General features: G+C 42.7%; 1 protein-coding gene across 16 annotated transcripts in view; it reads right to left on the minus strand.

The window, feature by feature from the left end:
* The window catches only part of EPB41 (erythrocyte membrane protein band 4.1), a 176,221-nt gene that overhangs the window by 144,827 nt on the left and 13,014 nt on the right, over positions 1-18,380 (minus strand). For 3 of the 16 annotated variants that reach the window (XM_073666144.1, XM_073666108.1, XM_073666123.1), the window contains exon 1: positions 7,152-7,297. The exons of 2 other annotated variants lie outside the window; for them this stretch is intronic. In XM_073666144.1, coding sequence (XP_073522245.1) covers positions 7,152-7,258 — 107 coding nt within the window. In that variant the 5' untranslated portion in view covers positions 7,259-7,297. Of the gene's footprint in view, positions 1-1,462; positions 1,858-5,539; positions 5,626-6,930; positions 7,113-7,151; positions 7,302-7,411; positions 7,519-18,380 lie in introns of those variants that run through there. 11 more of the 16 variants (XM_073666137.1, XM_073666101.1, XM_073666150.1 and 8 more) reach the window with 9 other exon arrangements.

Below are 18,380 nucleotides of genomic sequence, written 5' to 3' on the forward strand. Positions count from 1 at the left end.
GTCATCTGCCGGGAAAGATGTGGGCTAAGCTCGCATGCCTGCACAGTCAGGGACCAAACATATGACGTAACTATACATCATATGTCGAGAAGGGGTTTTTTTTGGGCATGAAACTAAGGAGTAATACCTTTACTGGCTAATCTGAAAAATTATATCTGCAAGTTTTCATAGCAAAAAAGCTCCTTCATCAGGAAAGTGTTCAAAATATTCATTGAGTCAAGAGCACACCATTGAAGAGATTGTTAAAACAGGATACTTGTTCATGGGGTGGAGGCGGTGATGCCTTGTAAAAGATGAGACAGGATTAAAAGGGGTTGTCCAGTCTAGTAAGTTCTGCAGCCACTATGTGACTGCAGACTTGTCACTCCTCATAGCGCACACACTGCGGGGACTCTCAGGTGTCAGCGCCGGGAAAGCTCTTTTTGGAGCGCTCAATTCCAGTGTATAGTGCAAGGTCAGAAGCAGTCTTTTTGGATTTTGGCGGGAGTATGCATATCGCATACTTTTGCAGTCATGTGGCAGCCGGGCTTGGCGCTGATACTGGAGAATCCCCACAGCATGCAGGGCATGAGCTGCGAGGATTCACAAGTCTGCAGTCACAGAGTAACTGCAGACTTGTCGTTTTAGACCGGAAGAACCTTTTAAAAATGGTTATGAAAAGAGATCAGTTTCTAAACCACCAAAGCCATAAACTTCAGTTTACAATATTCTTGTAAAAACATTTTTTATAAAACCTAAAAAAGTACACACACTAAAACACAATAGCTTTCAAACACCTGTGATGCAACTTCTGGATCAAAAAGAATACCCTAAATAGTGGTCACCCATCAATGACCGCAATAGTGAAACCTGTAGAGTGTGGTGTACACTAAAATAAAAAAAAACACCACACACAATATACAGATCTAAAGTGTCAGTGTGAGTACAGATCAGCAACCAACATTCCCCAAAGCCAACACATGGCTCAAAGGGCTGCATTGTTTAAGGGGAGAAATGTTCCTGTGACTGAGAATCTTATTCAGCTATTCTCCTTCAAAAGGGCACCAGCTTTTGTCTAAGATAATTCCAACAATAGTAGACAGGAGAGCACTGTGGACACAGTTGTCCTACAGCAGCACTTTTTGTTTAGTCACATCTCTAAATGAAGTTGGTCATCCCCATCTGCAATTTGAAGTGCAAAAGACACCAATATGTTTACATGTGATCTACGTGGGTTCCAATTTAAAACAAAAGCTCTGTGTAATTTGAATGAAATGAAGGATACATCCAAGGAACATCATCAGCAACATGAAAATAAAACGTTAGTTTGCTTTATAAGAGCAATGTACACACAACAAGTGGGCTGGCACTTACTCTACTTATTGTACGGATCATAAACAGCAACAATTCATACAACATGCACAGAACAGTTACATGTCAACCAACGCTGAAAACGGACAATACATCTAGAAATAACACTGACCTTTAAACACCGAGCATCAGCAATGGGTATCTTCTATTTGCCAGCTACACCCCAGGTGCCAGCTGCTCCATCAGCTAATAGGTTATCATACCTCTACTAACGCCTCCTCTCCACCTCTCTGGATTGAATGTCTTGATGCCCCCAGGAAAGCAGAGGGGAGGAGATGATAAATTTATTCCTGAAACCTTGCAGATAAACAATAAGAAATCTCTTCCATACAAACACTCTGGAGTCTTCACACTATTAGCGCCAATAGAGTCCCTTTCCAGCTATTGTCCTGCTGCTTTATTTCCCATACTATGGGAATATTTTACAGGAATACAAAAGAGGATCCAGTGCGAGACAGTGTTATGGAGGAGTAAGGGGCGTATCAAAGTGGGGGAGGTGGCTGAGGAGGCTTTGTTTACGATGGATAAAGGAGGGTTTATTTATTTTGATGGAGTTCAGGCTCAGCTGTAACCTGCAATCCCCAGAGAGGTAAAGGAGGGAGGTGAGAAGGCAAAGAATGATAGTGCCATACAAACACAATAAGATGGATTGGTGACAGACGACATGATGAAGATAAGCAAATCTGTTAGATCATTAATGATAATGGAACAAATAGGAATGTGTTGGTGTCAAATTAGATACGGTGACAAAGGGAGGAGAGGCAAGTATCGCTCACTGTACTGTCATAGAATAAAAATAAGATACACATGCTGGTCAACTTGAAATATTTCCCTCTAAAATCTGAAAATTAGCTGGAAAAAATATTAAAAAATAAAAAACATAAGGAAAATGTAGTAAGTCCATTAATTTGAACCCAAGACAGATTCTGTAAGAAAACTATGTCAAAGGCTTGGAAAATATAGTTTAGAAAATGAAAGTTTTAACCACAGTTACGAAGTATAAAATATCCTTATTATTGCTGAGACACTTTTAAAAATGAACAATCCATTTTTTTACCCTCATCTAACTTCGCAGTCATTTGGGAGTCTCTAAGGAATAATCAGAAACCTGAAACTTGTACCATGACATATTAGTGCATATATATCAAGCAGCAGCATATTTTTTACTGCATCAGAAAAAAAGTAGCAGGTTTTGTACTGGAAACTGTTTCAGAAGGTTTGTTTTAGGCTGTGTGCCCACGATGCAGAAATGCTCAGGATTTTTTCCTGAGCGTTTCGGCATCTCGGCGGTCGCGTGACCTGTCACATGACTAAATGACGTCATGGAAGGTCCTTTTACACCACCGCGAACCGCCCAAGACACCGGACGCAACGGAGAAGGAGACCAGGGGCCATTGGAAGGTGACTATATTGTTTTTTTTTGTTTTGTTTTCTTTTTAATTCTTTTTTAACTACAGATACTATGGTACCCGGATCTGGAGGAGAGCCTCCTCTTCTCCAGACCCGGGTACCATCCGCACATTGAATCGCTTAATATCTGCATGTACACATGTAGTCATGCGGATATTATGCAATTCAATGCAAGTCAATGGCGGCAATTACGCCGCGTTTCCACAAAATTAATGGACGTGCTGCGGATTCTTCCGCAATGATAATCCGCAGCGGAAATTTCCGCAGCATGTGCAGAGCACATGCGGATTATCATTGGGGGACCATGGGAGACCTTCTACCAGGCGTTTTTTTAAGCATTTCCACTGCGGAATTGCCACTGCAGAAACGCTTAAAAAACGCATAGTGGGCACACAGCCTTAAAGTAATAAATTTACCGTAGCACAGATTCATCTCAGCTAAAAGCCTAGACCCTTAGATCAGGAATAGGACATTTCATAACTTTCCCAAATTCTTAGGAAAAAAATATTCCCCACAAACTGCATTGAACTACTGTAGCCAATTTATTATATATTTTAGGTGTTGGAGTCAGTCCATTTTATACAGACTCAGATTCCACCAAAATGGACACAGACTCCGACTCCATAGCCCTGATCTACGGGGTCTCTTTTCATCCTGAGGAGTGGGATCACTCACAATTTTACTTACCATTCTTTATTCATGGTGGTGTTACCTGTTCATCCTCCAAGAGCAACTTCTCACGACTCCGGAGTAGGGATGAGCAGACCCGTGTAAGTTTGGGTTCTGGTACCCGACCGGAACTTCATTCCAAAGTTTGGTTTGGGTACCATAACTTTACCCCAACCCAATTGAAAACAATGGGAACCCGAACTCTCAATCTCTACTTTTCCCGAAACCCTTGAACATTGCAAAGGACTTCTAGAAGTCCGTGTTCACTCTTCTCTACCAGGAGTATTTGGAGATGAACAATGCTTTTCCAGTATGATGAAGCACCATTTCACAAAGCAAAAGTGGCTCGGTGAACAAAACATTGAAATTTTAGGTGCATAGGAAACGCCCCAGATATCAATCCCATTGAAAACCTGTGGTAAATCTTCTAAAAGCAATGGACAAACAAAAAAAAAAAAAAAAAACACAGAAATTGTGATCAACTTCAAGCATTGATTAGTTAGAATCGGTTGCCATCTTTTGAGATTTGACCCAGAAGCAGATATCCAACATGCCAGCATGAATTGCAGGAGTCATGAAAAGGAATAGTCAACACTAACAGCAAACTTTGTGAAAACCATGAATTGTGTCAGTCTGAATTTTTTTTTTTAACACAAATCTATATGGAGGCACTGACTGTAAACAGTCAGATATTGGAATGCACCCTGGCCCAATTTCCAGCTTCGGAGGTTATCTGCATCCTGCTTCTTACAGCAGTGTCCGGACTCCACAAGGACGACCACCAAAACATCCCAGAACATCTTGCAAGTTACAAGGTGAGGCCTCCATGAATCAAAGTTTTTTCGCCAGCGCATTTGTAGCTGAATTAACACCCTAAACAATTTGTCATGTCATTTAACCATTCCTGAACAATTTTTGCAAAGAGGCAGGACACCATAGCCAGCTACCAGTGGTCACTATCCTTATTAAATACTGTTGCCATGAAAGGGATGTACGGTATTTGTCTGCTACTATGTACAAGGTAGGTGGTACACTTCATTTGTTCAATTAGCCGTGAGCTTTAAAACTGCAGAGTTAGTACAAACTCACATATAGTAAGTAGATTGCTAGAAATGATTAAGCATGCCTATACCAGTGTCAAAAGCAAGTAATGAGAGATGACATGAGGTCACATCCCCCCAAAGTGACTACATACTGATGAACAGATGGAATAACAGATTTTCTAGAAAATATCCCTACTGTAATCAAATACGTACTGTTAATTGTTTTCAGACAGAACAGAGTATTAGGAACATTTCGGCTACATTCATACAGTGGAGCTGAGTCTATAAATTCTGATTAAAAGCCATAATCAGTGTATACAGTGGAAAAAAAAAAAGATTCCAGATTAATAGGTGAAATGTAGGTAATTGTACAGTACACAGTGGAACATAATCGCTCAGCAATGCCTACAGCATTAAAACAAAAGTCATTTTTTTTCAGAATTTCTGTGTTTTAAAAAGAAAGTCAACTTGATAACTTGTTAATTGGTGGAGGTCCAACCACTGAGACCTGCACCCATCAGCCGAATCGGGGAGCTTTTAACCACATTGGGATGAAGCAGCGGAGTGCATGCTCGACCTGCGCTCCCCTTCATTTCCTATGGAGCTACTGAGAGCTGCGCTCGCCTTTTACTGGCTGCCATACAGGGAATGAATGAATCGGGAGTAGGGTATCCCTCCTACCGTCCCATTTTGTAACTGGGATAAAATTCCCCGATCGGTGGGGTTCTAGCAGCTCATCACCTATCCTGTGAACAAATAGCTTGTTTAGCTTGACGACCCCTATAACTATAAGATACCATTCAGATATCGAAAGAACACTCATATGTATGGATACATATAGCATCTACAGTGCACATTCAGCATATATTCTAGAAAATTATCCTGATATAGCATGAACACAGGGCTGCACATCAGTGACAACACCACAAAGGGTAGTATGTGCTAAAATGTGCCAACACCGAACCTCCATTCAGAGAAGACCAGGTGAAAAGTGAGCAGATTTTGCCCTCGTTTCATTCTGACCACTGCCTATTTCATGCCCCAAAAAATACAATGTGTTAACATACCCCAAAAGGTGACATTTTTTTGCTGCAACATTTTAAAGGTCCTGCTTCTCTGTGCACATCACTGTTACAACAGGAAAGACGTTTGCACAATGTTTGTCATACAACCTTGTGACATCTACTTATGCAGGCATTTTTTGTGACAGTTTAAGCATTAGTTAAAAGACTTTGGTTTATCAATATAATGCTGAGATGCCAACAGGGGGTTAAAGCCACCTTAGTCCAAGTGCTTGGGGGTACACATTTCAGCTGTCCTTATGAAGAACCCCAGGAGTGACACACTTGGGGAAATGATCATTGTTAGGGCACATTCTGACGTCCATACAAATCGGACTGCACAGACTGGCTGCGAGTCTCCGGACCCGAGTGTGGCAGCTTCCTAGAATATAAAGTCTAAGTGCGCATTTAGGCTATGTTCACACTGCTTTTTTCAGCAAGTCTGCTAGAAAAAAAAAAGTGCCAGAAAAGCGCTAACAAAACAATTAAAGTAAGTTCAGGCTCTCAAAGACACCAAGCATTCAAAGTAACATACATTCTTCAAAAGGTTTCCATTAAGAAGGCGCTCCATACTGTACATCAGAAAACAACGGGAAGGCTATACAGATGTCAGGACGTCTGGCGGAGCAATTTTGATTGGAAAAAAAAAATTATATGGTTTTCTCCATTGTGTAATGGAGTTAAAATAAAAATAATGACACTTCAGGTTTACAAAACTTTATAGAAGAGGAGCCATCCCAGAAGGGTCTCCTGCTTGGAAACAGATGTTTGTAACGGTTGGAAAGAGTGTGAACATGTCCTTACCAAGTATAATATTAGAAATAGCAGATTTAAAAGGTATTTCTCTACATGAGGCAGAGGAGGTTTCCTAAGAAAAGTCTGATTACAACCAAAGGTTACAACAATCCATAAGCGGCCAGACCGGGGCCACAATGCACAATCCATAAGCGGCCAGACCGGGGCCACAATGCACAATCCATAAGCGGCCAGACCGGGGCCACAATGCACAATCCATAAGCGGCCAGACCGGGGCCACAATGCACAATCCATAAGCGGCCAGACCGGGGCCACAGTGCAGGACGCTGGGTACACTCCTAACAGGCAGATTTACCACAACAGCGGAAATCAGCACACAAAATACTAGCCGCTAGCAGCCAAATTAGCCTCCATGTGCCAAAAGTTGGCTGAAGCTTGGTAGCTATGGCCACTGCGCCCTCCAGGCCACCAGTATAAGGCACCGCATAGTCTGGCTACAGGGAACTACAGCTAGAAGCAGAACGTTACAGAGAAACTACACTCAGTCACAAGCCTGGCCACTAGGTTCCTATTCTAGCTCCAGCCATAACGAGGCAGGTGTAGCGGTACCGCATGGCGCCCTCCCAGCAGCGGTACCGCACCTCCACGCACACACGGATACGTACGGCTCGGCACTGCCCGGCGCTTCTCCGCAGCACACGTGATCTCCGCACCTCTACCTCCACCGCCAAGCAACAAGCACTTCGCGCCCCCGGCCAGTAAACACTGGAGTAGCCGCTTATTGGCCGGCGGTGTGCACATTACTAGGGGGGCGTTACTACCGAGCCATTGTGTGAAGCGGGGGCGTGGGCTTCAACACTACCTGCAGCAGCCATGTTTCGCTGCCGTGTACATGAGCTTGTGTGGCAGTGTGAAGCTGTATGGACGGTGACGCTCTGGGATGACATGTCGGCTACAGAAAGGCTTCATATACAGCGGCGCTCCGCCGGCAGCACAGAGCCTTGTCCTCTGCTGCCGCCACTCGGGGGGTTCCGGAACTGCTCCGCTCTGCGTTCTCTCTAGCAGCTGGCGCCATTACACAATACCTAGCACAAGCGGGAGGGCAATGGCAGAAGTACTCACCGGCAGGAGGGATGGCGGCCACAGGGTCGGGTCAGGACCGGTGCATGAAATAAAGGAGACAAAAATAGATTAGTGACATTAGCTTTCTGCATAGAGATATTGTCACATCTGTGCAGCAATCAGGAAGATGGTGTAAGACAACACATAGGTGTAGGAGCAGCACAGTATCCGAGCCTTCCTCTGCCCCCCTAATAACAGCTCATCCTCAGACAGGGCTGTGGAAATGCTATGGCGGCCATGTAGCCTCACAATGGCCCCAATTCACCACTGTCCTTGCACCTCCATATGGCGCCATTAATTCCACAGCACTCACAAGCTGGAGTCCATACAATATGTCTGGGGGGGAAGCCGGCGTACCCGTAGGAAGGCTCCACGCTGGGGTCCTGGGCTCAAATCCCACCAAGGACAACATCTGCCAGATGTTTGTATGCTCTCCCCATGTTTGTGAGGGCTTATTCCCAAAACCTGACAGGGAATCTAGATTGTGGCCCCAATGGGGACTGAGATGACAATATATGTAAAGCGCTGTGGAATTAATGGCGCTATATAAATAATAGGACACCCACGCAAACACGGGGAGAACATACAAACTCCTTGGAAGGCCACTGTGCTGAGCCACTGTGCTGAGCCACTGTACTGAGCCACTGTACTGAGCCACCGTGCTGCCCAGTGGAATGGTAATGGGTGGGAGAGAAGGATGCCGCACGTCTGATTTCGGGCTGCGGATCCGTTTCTAGTAGTAAAATACCGTCTTTTGCTGTTCTCGACGCCTCTCCGGTCCCGTTTTGCTAGCTCTGACTAGCCAGATGGCGCCAGTGTTGGCTGGGCGAGTCAGAAGTCACTTCTCAATGTAAGACTATAAGAGCCAGAATGAAGCTGTGAGACACTCCTGGTTTTGGCATACAAACACTGTGGAAAAATGACCGACATCTGTATGAGCCCTTCCATTTTGCACTTGTGACCGTTACCTCGGGCTTTGTGTCAGTCAAGAGCTGCGGTCACAAGATGGCACTGGAGCAGTGCCGGGAACAGCAGAAGACAAGTCTAGTAAGCATTTTACTAGGGGCAGGGAAAGACATTAGTGACCCCACTTCAGGAAAATAAAAAAACAAAAATCGCTGGAGTGGAGAGTTAACACCTTCACAACATGTGCTGAACATGTATAGCACAAGTCAGGAGTGGTGGTATGTTACATCCAGGACTTGCCTCTAACAAAGGAGGATGGAATGGAGCTCCAACCGCAATTGTCAACCTGTTAAATGTCGCTGTCAAACTTTGACAGCGGCATTTAACATGCGCCAGCATGGGAGCACGTTATTCCATACACCCATCGGCTCCTCACCGATGGGTTGCTATAACCGCAGGCGGTCTGTTGAAGACCTCCATAAGTGCAATTCCAGAGGTCCTTTTAAACCCAGTATGTGGCCAGGCTTCCAAAGAGAATGTAATTTTGACTATATACAGCAATACTGTGGCTTTGCTGTATATAGCACAAATGATCAGAGGATCACATCTTTATAGTTCCCTTAGGGGATTTGAAGAACTGTGAAAAGTTTAAAAAAAAAAAAAAAAAACAGTTTTAAGAAATATGTAAAAAAAAAAAAAAAAAAAAGGGTTCAAATCACCCTCATTTTCACCCATTAAAAATAAAGAAAATTAAAAACATACACATGTGGTATCACAGAGTTCATAAAAGTCCAATCAAAATCTAAAAGTAATTGACCCCATCGGTAAGCACCGTAAAAAAAAAAAAAAATCCACCAAAATTAAAGTTTTTTTTATTGTTGCAATACCACAAAAAATGCTGTAGCAAGTAATCAAAGCGTCACATCTATCCCAAAATGGTATCAATAAAAACGTCTCGCCCTACAAAAAATAAACCACCACACAGCTCCATAGACCAAAAAGTGAAAATGTTACGGGTCTCAGAAAATGGCAACATGACCCAAAAGATTTTTTATTTTTTTGCAACTTGCGATTTTTTTTCACCACTAAAATAATATAAAAAAATTGAACATGTTTGGTATCGCCGTAATAGTACTGATGAGGAGAATCGTACTGCGTGGTCATTTTTGCCACAAAATTTGCACTGTAAAAACAATGTCAGAATTGTGTTTTTTCACAATTTTTCCCCATTTGGAATTTTTTTTCCCATTTTCCAGTACACTATGTGGTAAAATTAATGGTGTCATTCAAACGAACAACTTGTCCTGCAAAAAAACAAGCCTTCATATGTCTACGTGGACAGAAAAATAAAGTTATGGCTATGGGAAAAAGGGGAGGAAAAAACGCAAAAACATAAATTGGCCGCAGTGTGAAGGGGTTCAAGGTACGTTCCCACGATCCGGTGCCACCTGTGGCCCAACGCTGCTGAACAGCCGCCTGGCTACCAAAATCATTTATGTAAATGAGCAGTGCAATTTTTTATTTTATTTCACCTGCGGACTTTCCTTATAGATGTTAGTCTATGGGGAAAGTCCACATGCGGACCCGCAAGAGAAATTGACATGCTGCAGGTCTGAAAGAGACGCCGCATGTCAGTTTCCGAGCGTGATCCACAGGTGCATAGAGACACATAGTGGACATGAGATTTCTAGAAATCCATCCACTATGCTGTAACATCTGGCTGCTGCGGGTTTGATGCTGCATAACATGGAGCTTCAATCCCGCAGCGGCTCCGGATTGTCTGCACATACCCGAAGGCTATGTGCCCACGATGCAGAAATGCTGCATATTTTTTCCGCTTCTCCCTGGCAGGAAAAATGCATGCGGTTTTTACATGCGTTTTTCCCACCAGGTAGAAGCGTTTGTCAAGCGTCTTTGCATGCATTTCTGCATGCGGGTTATCAAGCGCTTTTCCAAGCGATTTTAGCATCACTTGGAAAGTACTTGACAACTTGTTCACACTATATAAATCCATGCAACCGGCATGGATTTATATAGTGTGACCAAGTAATAGTTAAAAAAAAGAATAAGAATGGTAAAAAATAAAGTTTATACTCACCTTCCGTTGTCATCTCTGCTGCGTCCGGTGTGTTGGGCGGCTCGCGCTGTTGTGAAGGACCTGCGGTGACGTCATTGAGCCATGTGATGGGTCACATGACTCAGTGACGTCATGGCAGGTCCTTCACAACAGCGCGAGCATTGCAAGAGACCGGACGGAGCAGACAAAACACCGGGAGGACATCAGAAGGTGAGTATAAACTTTATTTTTTATTTTAAATTATTTTTTTTACAGATTCTATTGTACCGAGATCTGGATGAGAGTCTCCTGTCCTCCAGGCCTGGGTACCATCCGCACATTAGAAACGCATAATATCCGTGTGTACAAATGTACTGACATGGATATTATGCGTTTTAATGCAAGTCAATGGCGGCGATTACGCTGCGTGTCCGCAAAATTAATGGACATGCTGCGGATTTTTGAGCGCAGCATAAACGCTGTGGAAAAATAAGCAGCATGGGCATTGACATTGCGGCTTGTCATTGGAGACCATGGGGTGCGGATTACCAAGCGTTTCCGCTGCGTAAATTCCGCAGCATATATGCTTGAAAAACGCATAGTGGGCACGCAGCCTAAAGGGTTGTCTTTTGAGCTGGTAAAAGCGCCTTACTTTCTGCTCACTTCCTGTTATCTTGCAGGACCAGTATGCCTCCTCCAGTGACGGTTCTGGAGAGTAGCAGAGCTGTAGTATTAGGCCATGTTCACATGTTCAGTATTTGCTCAGTATTTTCCCATCAGTATTTGTAAGTCAAAACCAGGAGTGGGTGATAAATACAGAAGTGGTGACGGGTTTCTATTATACTTTTCCTCCGATTGCTCCACTCCTTGTTTCGGCTTACACATAGTAAAGGGTAAAAACCTAATCTAATACTGAATGTGTGCACGTGGCCCTAAGCTTAGCACAAGTTCTGCTGTAACACGATCAGCTCTCTGGCATGTTCTGGAGTCTACACTACTATCACTATAAGGCCAGAGACAAATTAGCGAATCACATCCGATGCAGAGTGTCAGCGCTCTGTGCTCCCGTCCTCTCGCATGAGAGAATCACAGCACAGCTGCGGAGGGGACGGAGAAAGGAATCTCTCCATCTCTGCTGCTGACATCGGCAGGAATCGCACTGCACTTGGGTGATATCAGAGTGCAGTGCGATGTTTCACATGCACCCATAGACCTATATGGGTGCATGCGATCCGAATTCCACATGCAATTGCAGCATACTTTGCTTTTTTTTTTTCTCAGTCCAATCGGAGCTGGAAAAAAAAACACAAATCAGCTCACCATCATAGGTTATCGTTGGACCGAATGCAATCTCATTTTTTATCGGATTGCATTCGTTTGATTTAATCGGCAAGTGGGAGTGAGCCCTAAGGGTATGCTCACATCTGTGTATTAAAAATCTCTCCGATGTTTGAGTGCCTGTGTATGTCACTCGGTATGTCATGCGTGTGCGATTTTTCCTCGCCTAGCATCCGTATGCAATGCGTTTTTAACATCATCTAATACTCTATGTAACTTAAAGCTAGTTTACAAACTAATAAAGCAATCCTATATACAGATATAGTTAGATGATAGATATCCTGCAGATATGTAATTTCAGAACCCCCCTACATATTATAAACTTGTACCCTTTAATAAAAATATTTAATAAAAAGAAAAATGTCTAGAATAGAGGAACTTTTTCCACATCATCAAATATAATGATGAACCTTTTCATATGGAAAAACTTAAAAAGAGGTTGTCCCACAAAGAAAATCTTTTCAATGAATACCGTAGAACTTAGTATAAAATATTAGAATAACATAATATGTTATGCAAGAGCAGTAAAAAGCATATGGCTCAATTTAAATATGTAAGGATAAAAAAACCTTGAATAATTATTGTTATTTATTTATATAGCGCCATTGATTCCATGGCGCTGTACATAAGAAGGGGTTACATACCAAATACAGATATCACTCACAATAAACGTACTAACAATGATAGACAGGTACAGCGGGAAGTGGACCCTGTCCTTGCAGGCTTACATTCTACAGGAATGGGGAAGGAGACGGTAGGTTGGGGGGAATAATACAGATAATAAAGTATGATGCAAACCAATGTGCCCTCAAACACAGTATGATACCCCCACAGGGAATTCCTCAACACGCACAGTATGATGACCCTACTGTACCGCCCTCCCTTAATCCCCCCGACAAAGAATGGTTACGCCATCACAGTATGATTCTCCAATTGTAATCCCCACACAGCCCTCCATACAGTAAAATGGGCCCCACACAGCCCTCCATACAGTAGAATGGCCCCACATAGCCCTCCATACAGTAGAATGGGCCCTACACAGCCCTCCATACAGTAGAATGGGCCCTACACAGCCCTCCATACAGTAGAATGGGCCCCACATAAAAAAAATAATAATTCTGCCCGTTCCCCAGCTGCTCTGGTCTCTTCATGGTGTCTTATGATCCTCTGCACACCTTTTTAAAGCGGGGGGTGTTGTAATGACATTATCGCGCCGGCTGCGCTGAGATGTCAGACGCAGAGGGGGAATGATGGGAGAGGGAGAATCAGCTGACGCGCTCTCTCCATCATTGCTTTCAATTGTATAGGCATCCAGGATTCTGAAATAGTTGAAAGTACGATGCCAGGCAGGCCAAATATATTCGGGGGACCCGCCCGGCGTTGTGGGACAAATATACTCACCCTGCGGTCCAGAGTTTGATATGTGCTTTAGTGCCCTTCATGTAGAGTCTATTGTTGAGCGTTTTAGGCTTGTTTAACCAAATAAATAATTAAATGGAAAAAAAATGATGTGGGTCTCCTCTATTTTATGAAACCAGCAAAAGGTAAAGCAGACAGCTGTGAGCTAATATTATCAGACTGGGAAGGTCCATGGAGCAGCAGCCATTCCGGGCAGCTCTGAACAGCAGTGACATCAGTAACAATAATGCTCATCAGAGTTGCAAAGTCTCAGGGTATGTGCACACGGTGCGTTTTTGATGCGGTAAATCCATGCGGATTTGGCCCCAAAAACGCATTGAAAACCTTATCCCAGCAATTTCTATGAGATTTAGCAAAATCTGAGAACATGATCAGGATTTTTCCTTACAGAATTTCATGTGCGTTAAAAGCAGCAGCATGTCCATTCTTTGTGCGTTTTTGCCTGCGTTTTTCCTGTACAATGCATTGGAAAAAACACATGGCAAATCCGCAGGCAAAAATGCACAAAAAACGCATCCAAAACGGGTGGAATTTCCGCACAACCTGCCAGAAACTTCTGCAAGCAAATCCTGATCGTGCGCACATAGCCTCACAGAGAGAAGCGTAACTTGGCAACTCTGATGAGCGTCATCGTATGTGACATCACCGCTGTTCAGAATCGCTGGGTCTTAAGGAGCGCAGCGGGAACCAGGAGTGGCTGCTGCTACAGTCTCAGAAGGAGTCTCCTTAGGCTTCTAACAGAATCGGGTAAACGTCGTCAGATTCCCTGGATTACTTCGGATTCGGTGGACTACGTCAGACCTGCATGTGTTTTTTTTTTTATAAATTGGTGAGACAGGCAAAGTGTATTTTTTGGAGTGTGTGTATTTTTTTTTTGATTACTGGGTTAGTAGTGGGGGGGGGGTCTGATAGACACCGCTCTATTACTAGCACCAGGGCTTGATCCAAGCTGTGATTTTTGATAATTCACAGCTGACATCAACCCCAGGCACCATTAGCCCGATTGCTAAAGCACCAGGGCAATCAGGAAGAGCAAAGATGATGTGCCAAACTTGGCGTATCCCATGTGATGCTCCACTTCTGGGGCGGCTGCGGACTGGTATTTTTAGGTTGGGAAGGGCTCAATAACCAGGGAAACTTCCCAGCCTGATAATATCAGCTCTCAGCTGTCTGCTGGAACTTTGTCGGTTTCATAAAATATTGGGGACCCTACATCGTTTTTTAATTTATTAGGTTAAACAAGCATGAAACAAACAATGTAGAATAAACTCCATATACAAGGTACAAGTTTATAATATGTAGGAAGGTTGTGAAATTATATATCTACCGGATATCAATCTATTCTCTATTCTGTCCATTCTGAGGGTTCTGGCTGTGAACTTTCTGTTCCTTTGAGATGTGTGCATAAAAATCGGACGGCATATGGATGGCCTGTATGCCGTCTGATTTTTTTTCTCGCACCCATTGACTTGCATTGACAAGTCTCGGCTGATATAAGCAGCCATACGCAGCATGCTGTGTTTTTTTTCCTCATCCTGATTCCAGCTGAAAAACTTGCAGATCTTCACTGACTCATTGATTAACATTGGTGCGAGATTTTTTTTCTTGCATTGCACTCATCCGGTTTATACACTAATGTGAGCGAACCCTCAAAATTGATTTTAAAAACGGATGCAATACAAAGGACATGATAGAAAGATGGTCTTTTTTTTTAAATGGATGTGAAAATAGACATCATGTGAATGTAGCCTGCTCAAATGAGCGTATAAAAAAATCTTTTGTTATGCAATCTATATGGCATCCTTTTTATACTTCAGCAGTTACTAAAATTTACCAGACTAATTAGTTTCCTGCCACAGAATTGTAATGCATCTGTAAAAAAAAACGCTATACGGATGATCCATATGATATCCGATTATTATTGCGCACTCATAGATTTTAATAGGCGAGTTATCTAAAATATGGAAAAGCATAGTTGATGCTGCACTATTCTCTCATGCGTTTTTCAGAAGAGCGAAAATTAAAAAAAAAAGTCATTGGACACATTGACTGACAGCCAGTTCTGTATTTATGAGGCGGCTGTCAGTCAGTGTCAAGTTGTACTTACAGTCGTTGCTCTCAGCGCTGTGAGCGGTGACTGTAATTTCTCTGGGCACACCTGCATGACAAAGCTGGCGGCTCACAGGAGAAATAACGTTCATTTTCTCCCATGTGTCGCACACCTCCATAATGCTATTACCTGTAGATTAACCCTATATCTGCAGGTTAATAGAGTTATCGGACCCGTCAGTTTTCTTTAATACAAAATTTGTAGGATTCTAGTTCCCCCATCCTGTATTATTTCATATTCGCAGGTGCCCGGACACATGAGCATGTACAATCATAATATAGAATACAGTATTAAATAATGTCAGGTTTTTTTTAGTTTTCTTTATTATTTATGGAAATCACTTGGATTGCAAAATACGCTCGTGTGAACTTCATTTGGGCCTTATTCAATATTTAATTTGCTCCCTTTTTAAGTTAACTACTTGCATTCATCTGGCATTTTTTGTTTTGACAATTTGGACGTGGTTTTCCTTATCCATATGCTTTAGCCTAAGTGAATGTGCACACTGGATTTTTGAAGTAGAAATTGAGTGGAAAATCTCCAAATCCTCTTCAAAAACTTGTGGTTTCTGCTGCAAAAACTCAGCAAAAAGACTCAGTGTGCATCCACCTCAATTCATCATTTGCAAAGTTTATTTTCATGCACTTAAAGATGAAGGTTTGACATTTTAAAGGATCATGATTAGTGTTGAGCGAGTATGTTCTGTCCGAGTATGCTCGGGCCGAGCTCCGAGTATTTACAGCTGCTCGGTGATATGGTTGAATCGCTCCTGTGTGCATGATTTGCAACTGTTTGACAGCTTTATTACATGTGAGGAATGTGTAAGAAATAGACATTCCTCACATGTAATAAAGCTGTCAAACAGTTGCAAATCATGCACACGGAAGCGATTCAACCATATCACCGAGCAGCTATAAATACTCGGAGCTCGGCCTGAGCATACTCAGCGAAAGGGTTAATAGAACATACTCGCTCAACACTAATCATGACCCTTTTTGCTCTAAAAAAGGTAAAATCTTTTATTTTGTGCAAAAATGATCAACATGTATGCGCCATTGTGAAAAATTTGGTACAATAAACAGCAAATACCACAAGACAAAAAAAGAAGCCACTTAACACAAATGATGAATTGGGCCGTTAAGACCACGTGTGCACGTTGAGTATTGGGTGAGTTTTTTACGTCAGAATTTGTAAGCTAAAACCAGGAGTGGGTGATAAATACAGAAGTGGTGACGTGTTTCTATTATACGTTTCCTCTGATTGTTCCACTCCTGGTTTTGGCTTACACATACTGAGGTAAAATACTGAACGTGCAAGTGGTCTAACCTCCACAAGCGGCTTAATATATTACCTAACCCTTTTATGAAGTGGTACGTAATAGTAGGCACCACGTCATAACCCCCTGTTCAGCGCGGGCTCTGGCGCTGAGCCCGCAGTAAACCGGGCACATGATAGCTGATCTATACAGCTGACATGTGCCCGTAACAGCCGCGGGTGAAATCGCGATCCACCCGCGGCTGTTAACTAGTTAAATGCCGCTGTCAATCTCTGACAGCGACATTTAACTCGCGCAAACCGGATGAGCATCACTTACCCCGCCCATCAGTGACCATGTCAAATGATCGCGGGTCACCGATGGGTTGGCATGACAACCCGGGGTCTGCAGGAGACTTCTGTGGTTGTCACTGCCAGATTGCTATGAGCGCTGCCCAGTGGTCAGCACTCATAGCACAGGAGCATTTCTGCTACATAGAGGTGATCTGTTCATCACCTCTATGTAGCAGAGGCGATCAGGTAATTGCTGCTTCTAGTCTCCTATGGAGACTATTGAAGCAAGAAGTGTAAAAAAAATGTTGTTAAAAATATTAAGAAAAATAAATAAAAAAATATTAAAGTTTAAATCAACCCCTTAAAAAAAACAAAAAAAAACCAGACATACACATATTTGGCATTGCCGCATTCAGAATTGCCCGATCTATCAATATAAGAAAAAATTAATCCGATCGGTAAACGGCGTAACGAGAAAAAAATTCTAAACGCCAGAATTACGTTATTTTGATCGCCTCAATATTGCAATAAAATGCAATAACAGGCAATCAAAACATCGGATTTACTCCAAAATGGTATCAATAAAAATGTCTGCTCGGCATGCAAAAAATAAGCCCTCACCTGGCCCAAAACCCGAAAAATAGAGACGCTATGGGTCCCGGAAAATGGCGCCACACTGGATTTTTTTTTTCACCACTTAAATAAAAATGAACCTATACGTGTTTGGTGTCTATGAACTCATAATGACCAGGAGAATAATAATGGCAGGTTTAGCATTCAGTGAACGTGGTAAAAAAAAAAAAAAAAAAATACAACAATTGTGGAATTTCACTTTTTTTTTGCAATTTCACCGTACTTGGAATTTTTTCCCGTTTTCCAGTACACAATATGGTAAAACCAGTGATGTCGTTCAAAAGTACAACTCGTCCCACAAAAAATAAGCCCTTACACGGCCATATTGATTGAAAAATAAAAATAAAGAGTTATGGCTCTGGGAACAAGGGGAGCAAAAAACGAAAACACAAAAACGGAAAATGCTCCAGTCATGAAGGGGCTAAATGCAGTACATCTTACCGGGCTGTTCTCAATGCGATTATGCGTTAGGTAGTCTATTCATGACTTCATCCATTGCTTTGGTCTAAATCCATGAAAAAGTTTCAGTCACACTCCTTCAGTCACTTAGTTGAATAAAGCAAACCGGTACAAAGTATGGAACTTTGAATACCATTTGGCCAAGTTTCCAGCAATATCTACTTTTCTATACAGACAGAACAGCATAGTCTACTGCTGGGAAGAAGGCCTCATTGGCAATCATTTAATGGGGTCACAATCCGCTGACCATCTAATGTGTATGGGTGTCTCCCAACAGGTCACCAATATATAAATGTAGAAGGATATAAGGCTCAGGCAATTTGAATTCAACATACCTTTCTTTTTACTTCCTGGTGATAGACATCCCTGGCTGTAGTTTAATAGTGGCTTAGTCCCATAACCCCATTGAAAGCACAACATATGTATATTCATTAGAACAGGGGTGGGCAATTAATTTTCCCCAAGGGGCCACACGAGAGACCATGACTGTTGCGGAGGGC

Source organism: Phyllobates terribilis, unplaced genomic scaffold (assembly GCF_046119375.1).
Source record: "Phyllobates terribilis strain yellow unplaced genomic scaffold, ASM4611937v1 Scaffold_2__4_contigs__length_985480577, whole genome shotgun sequence".
Classification (NCBI taxonomy): Eukaryota; Metazoa; Chordata; class Amphibia; order Anura; family Dendrobatidae; genus Phyllobates; species Phyllobates terribilis.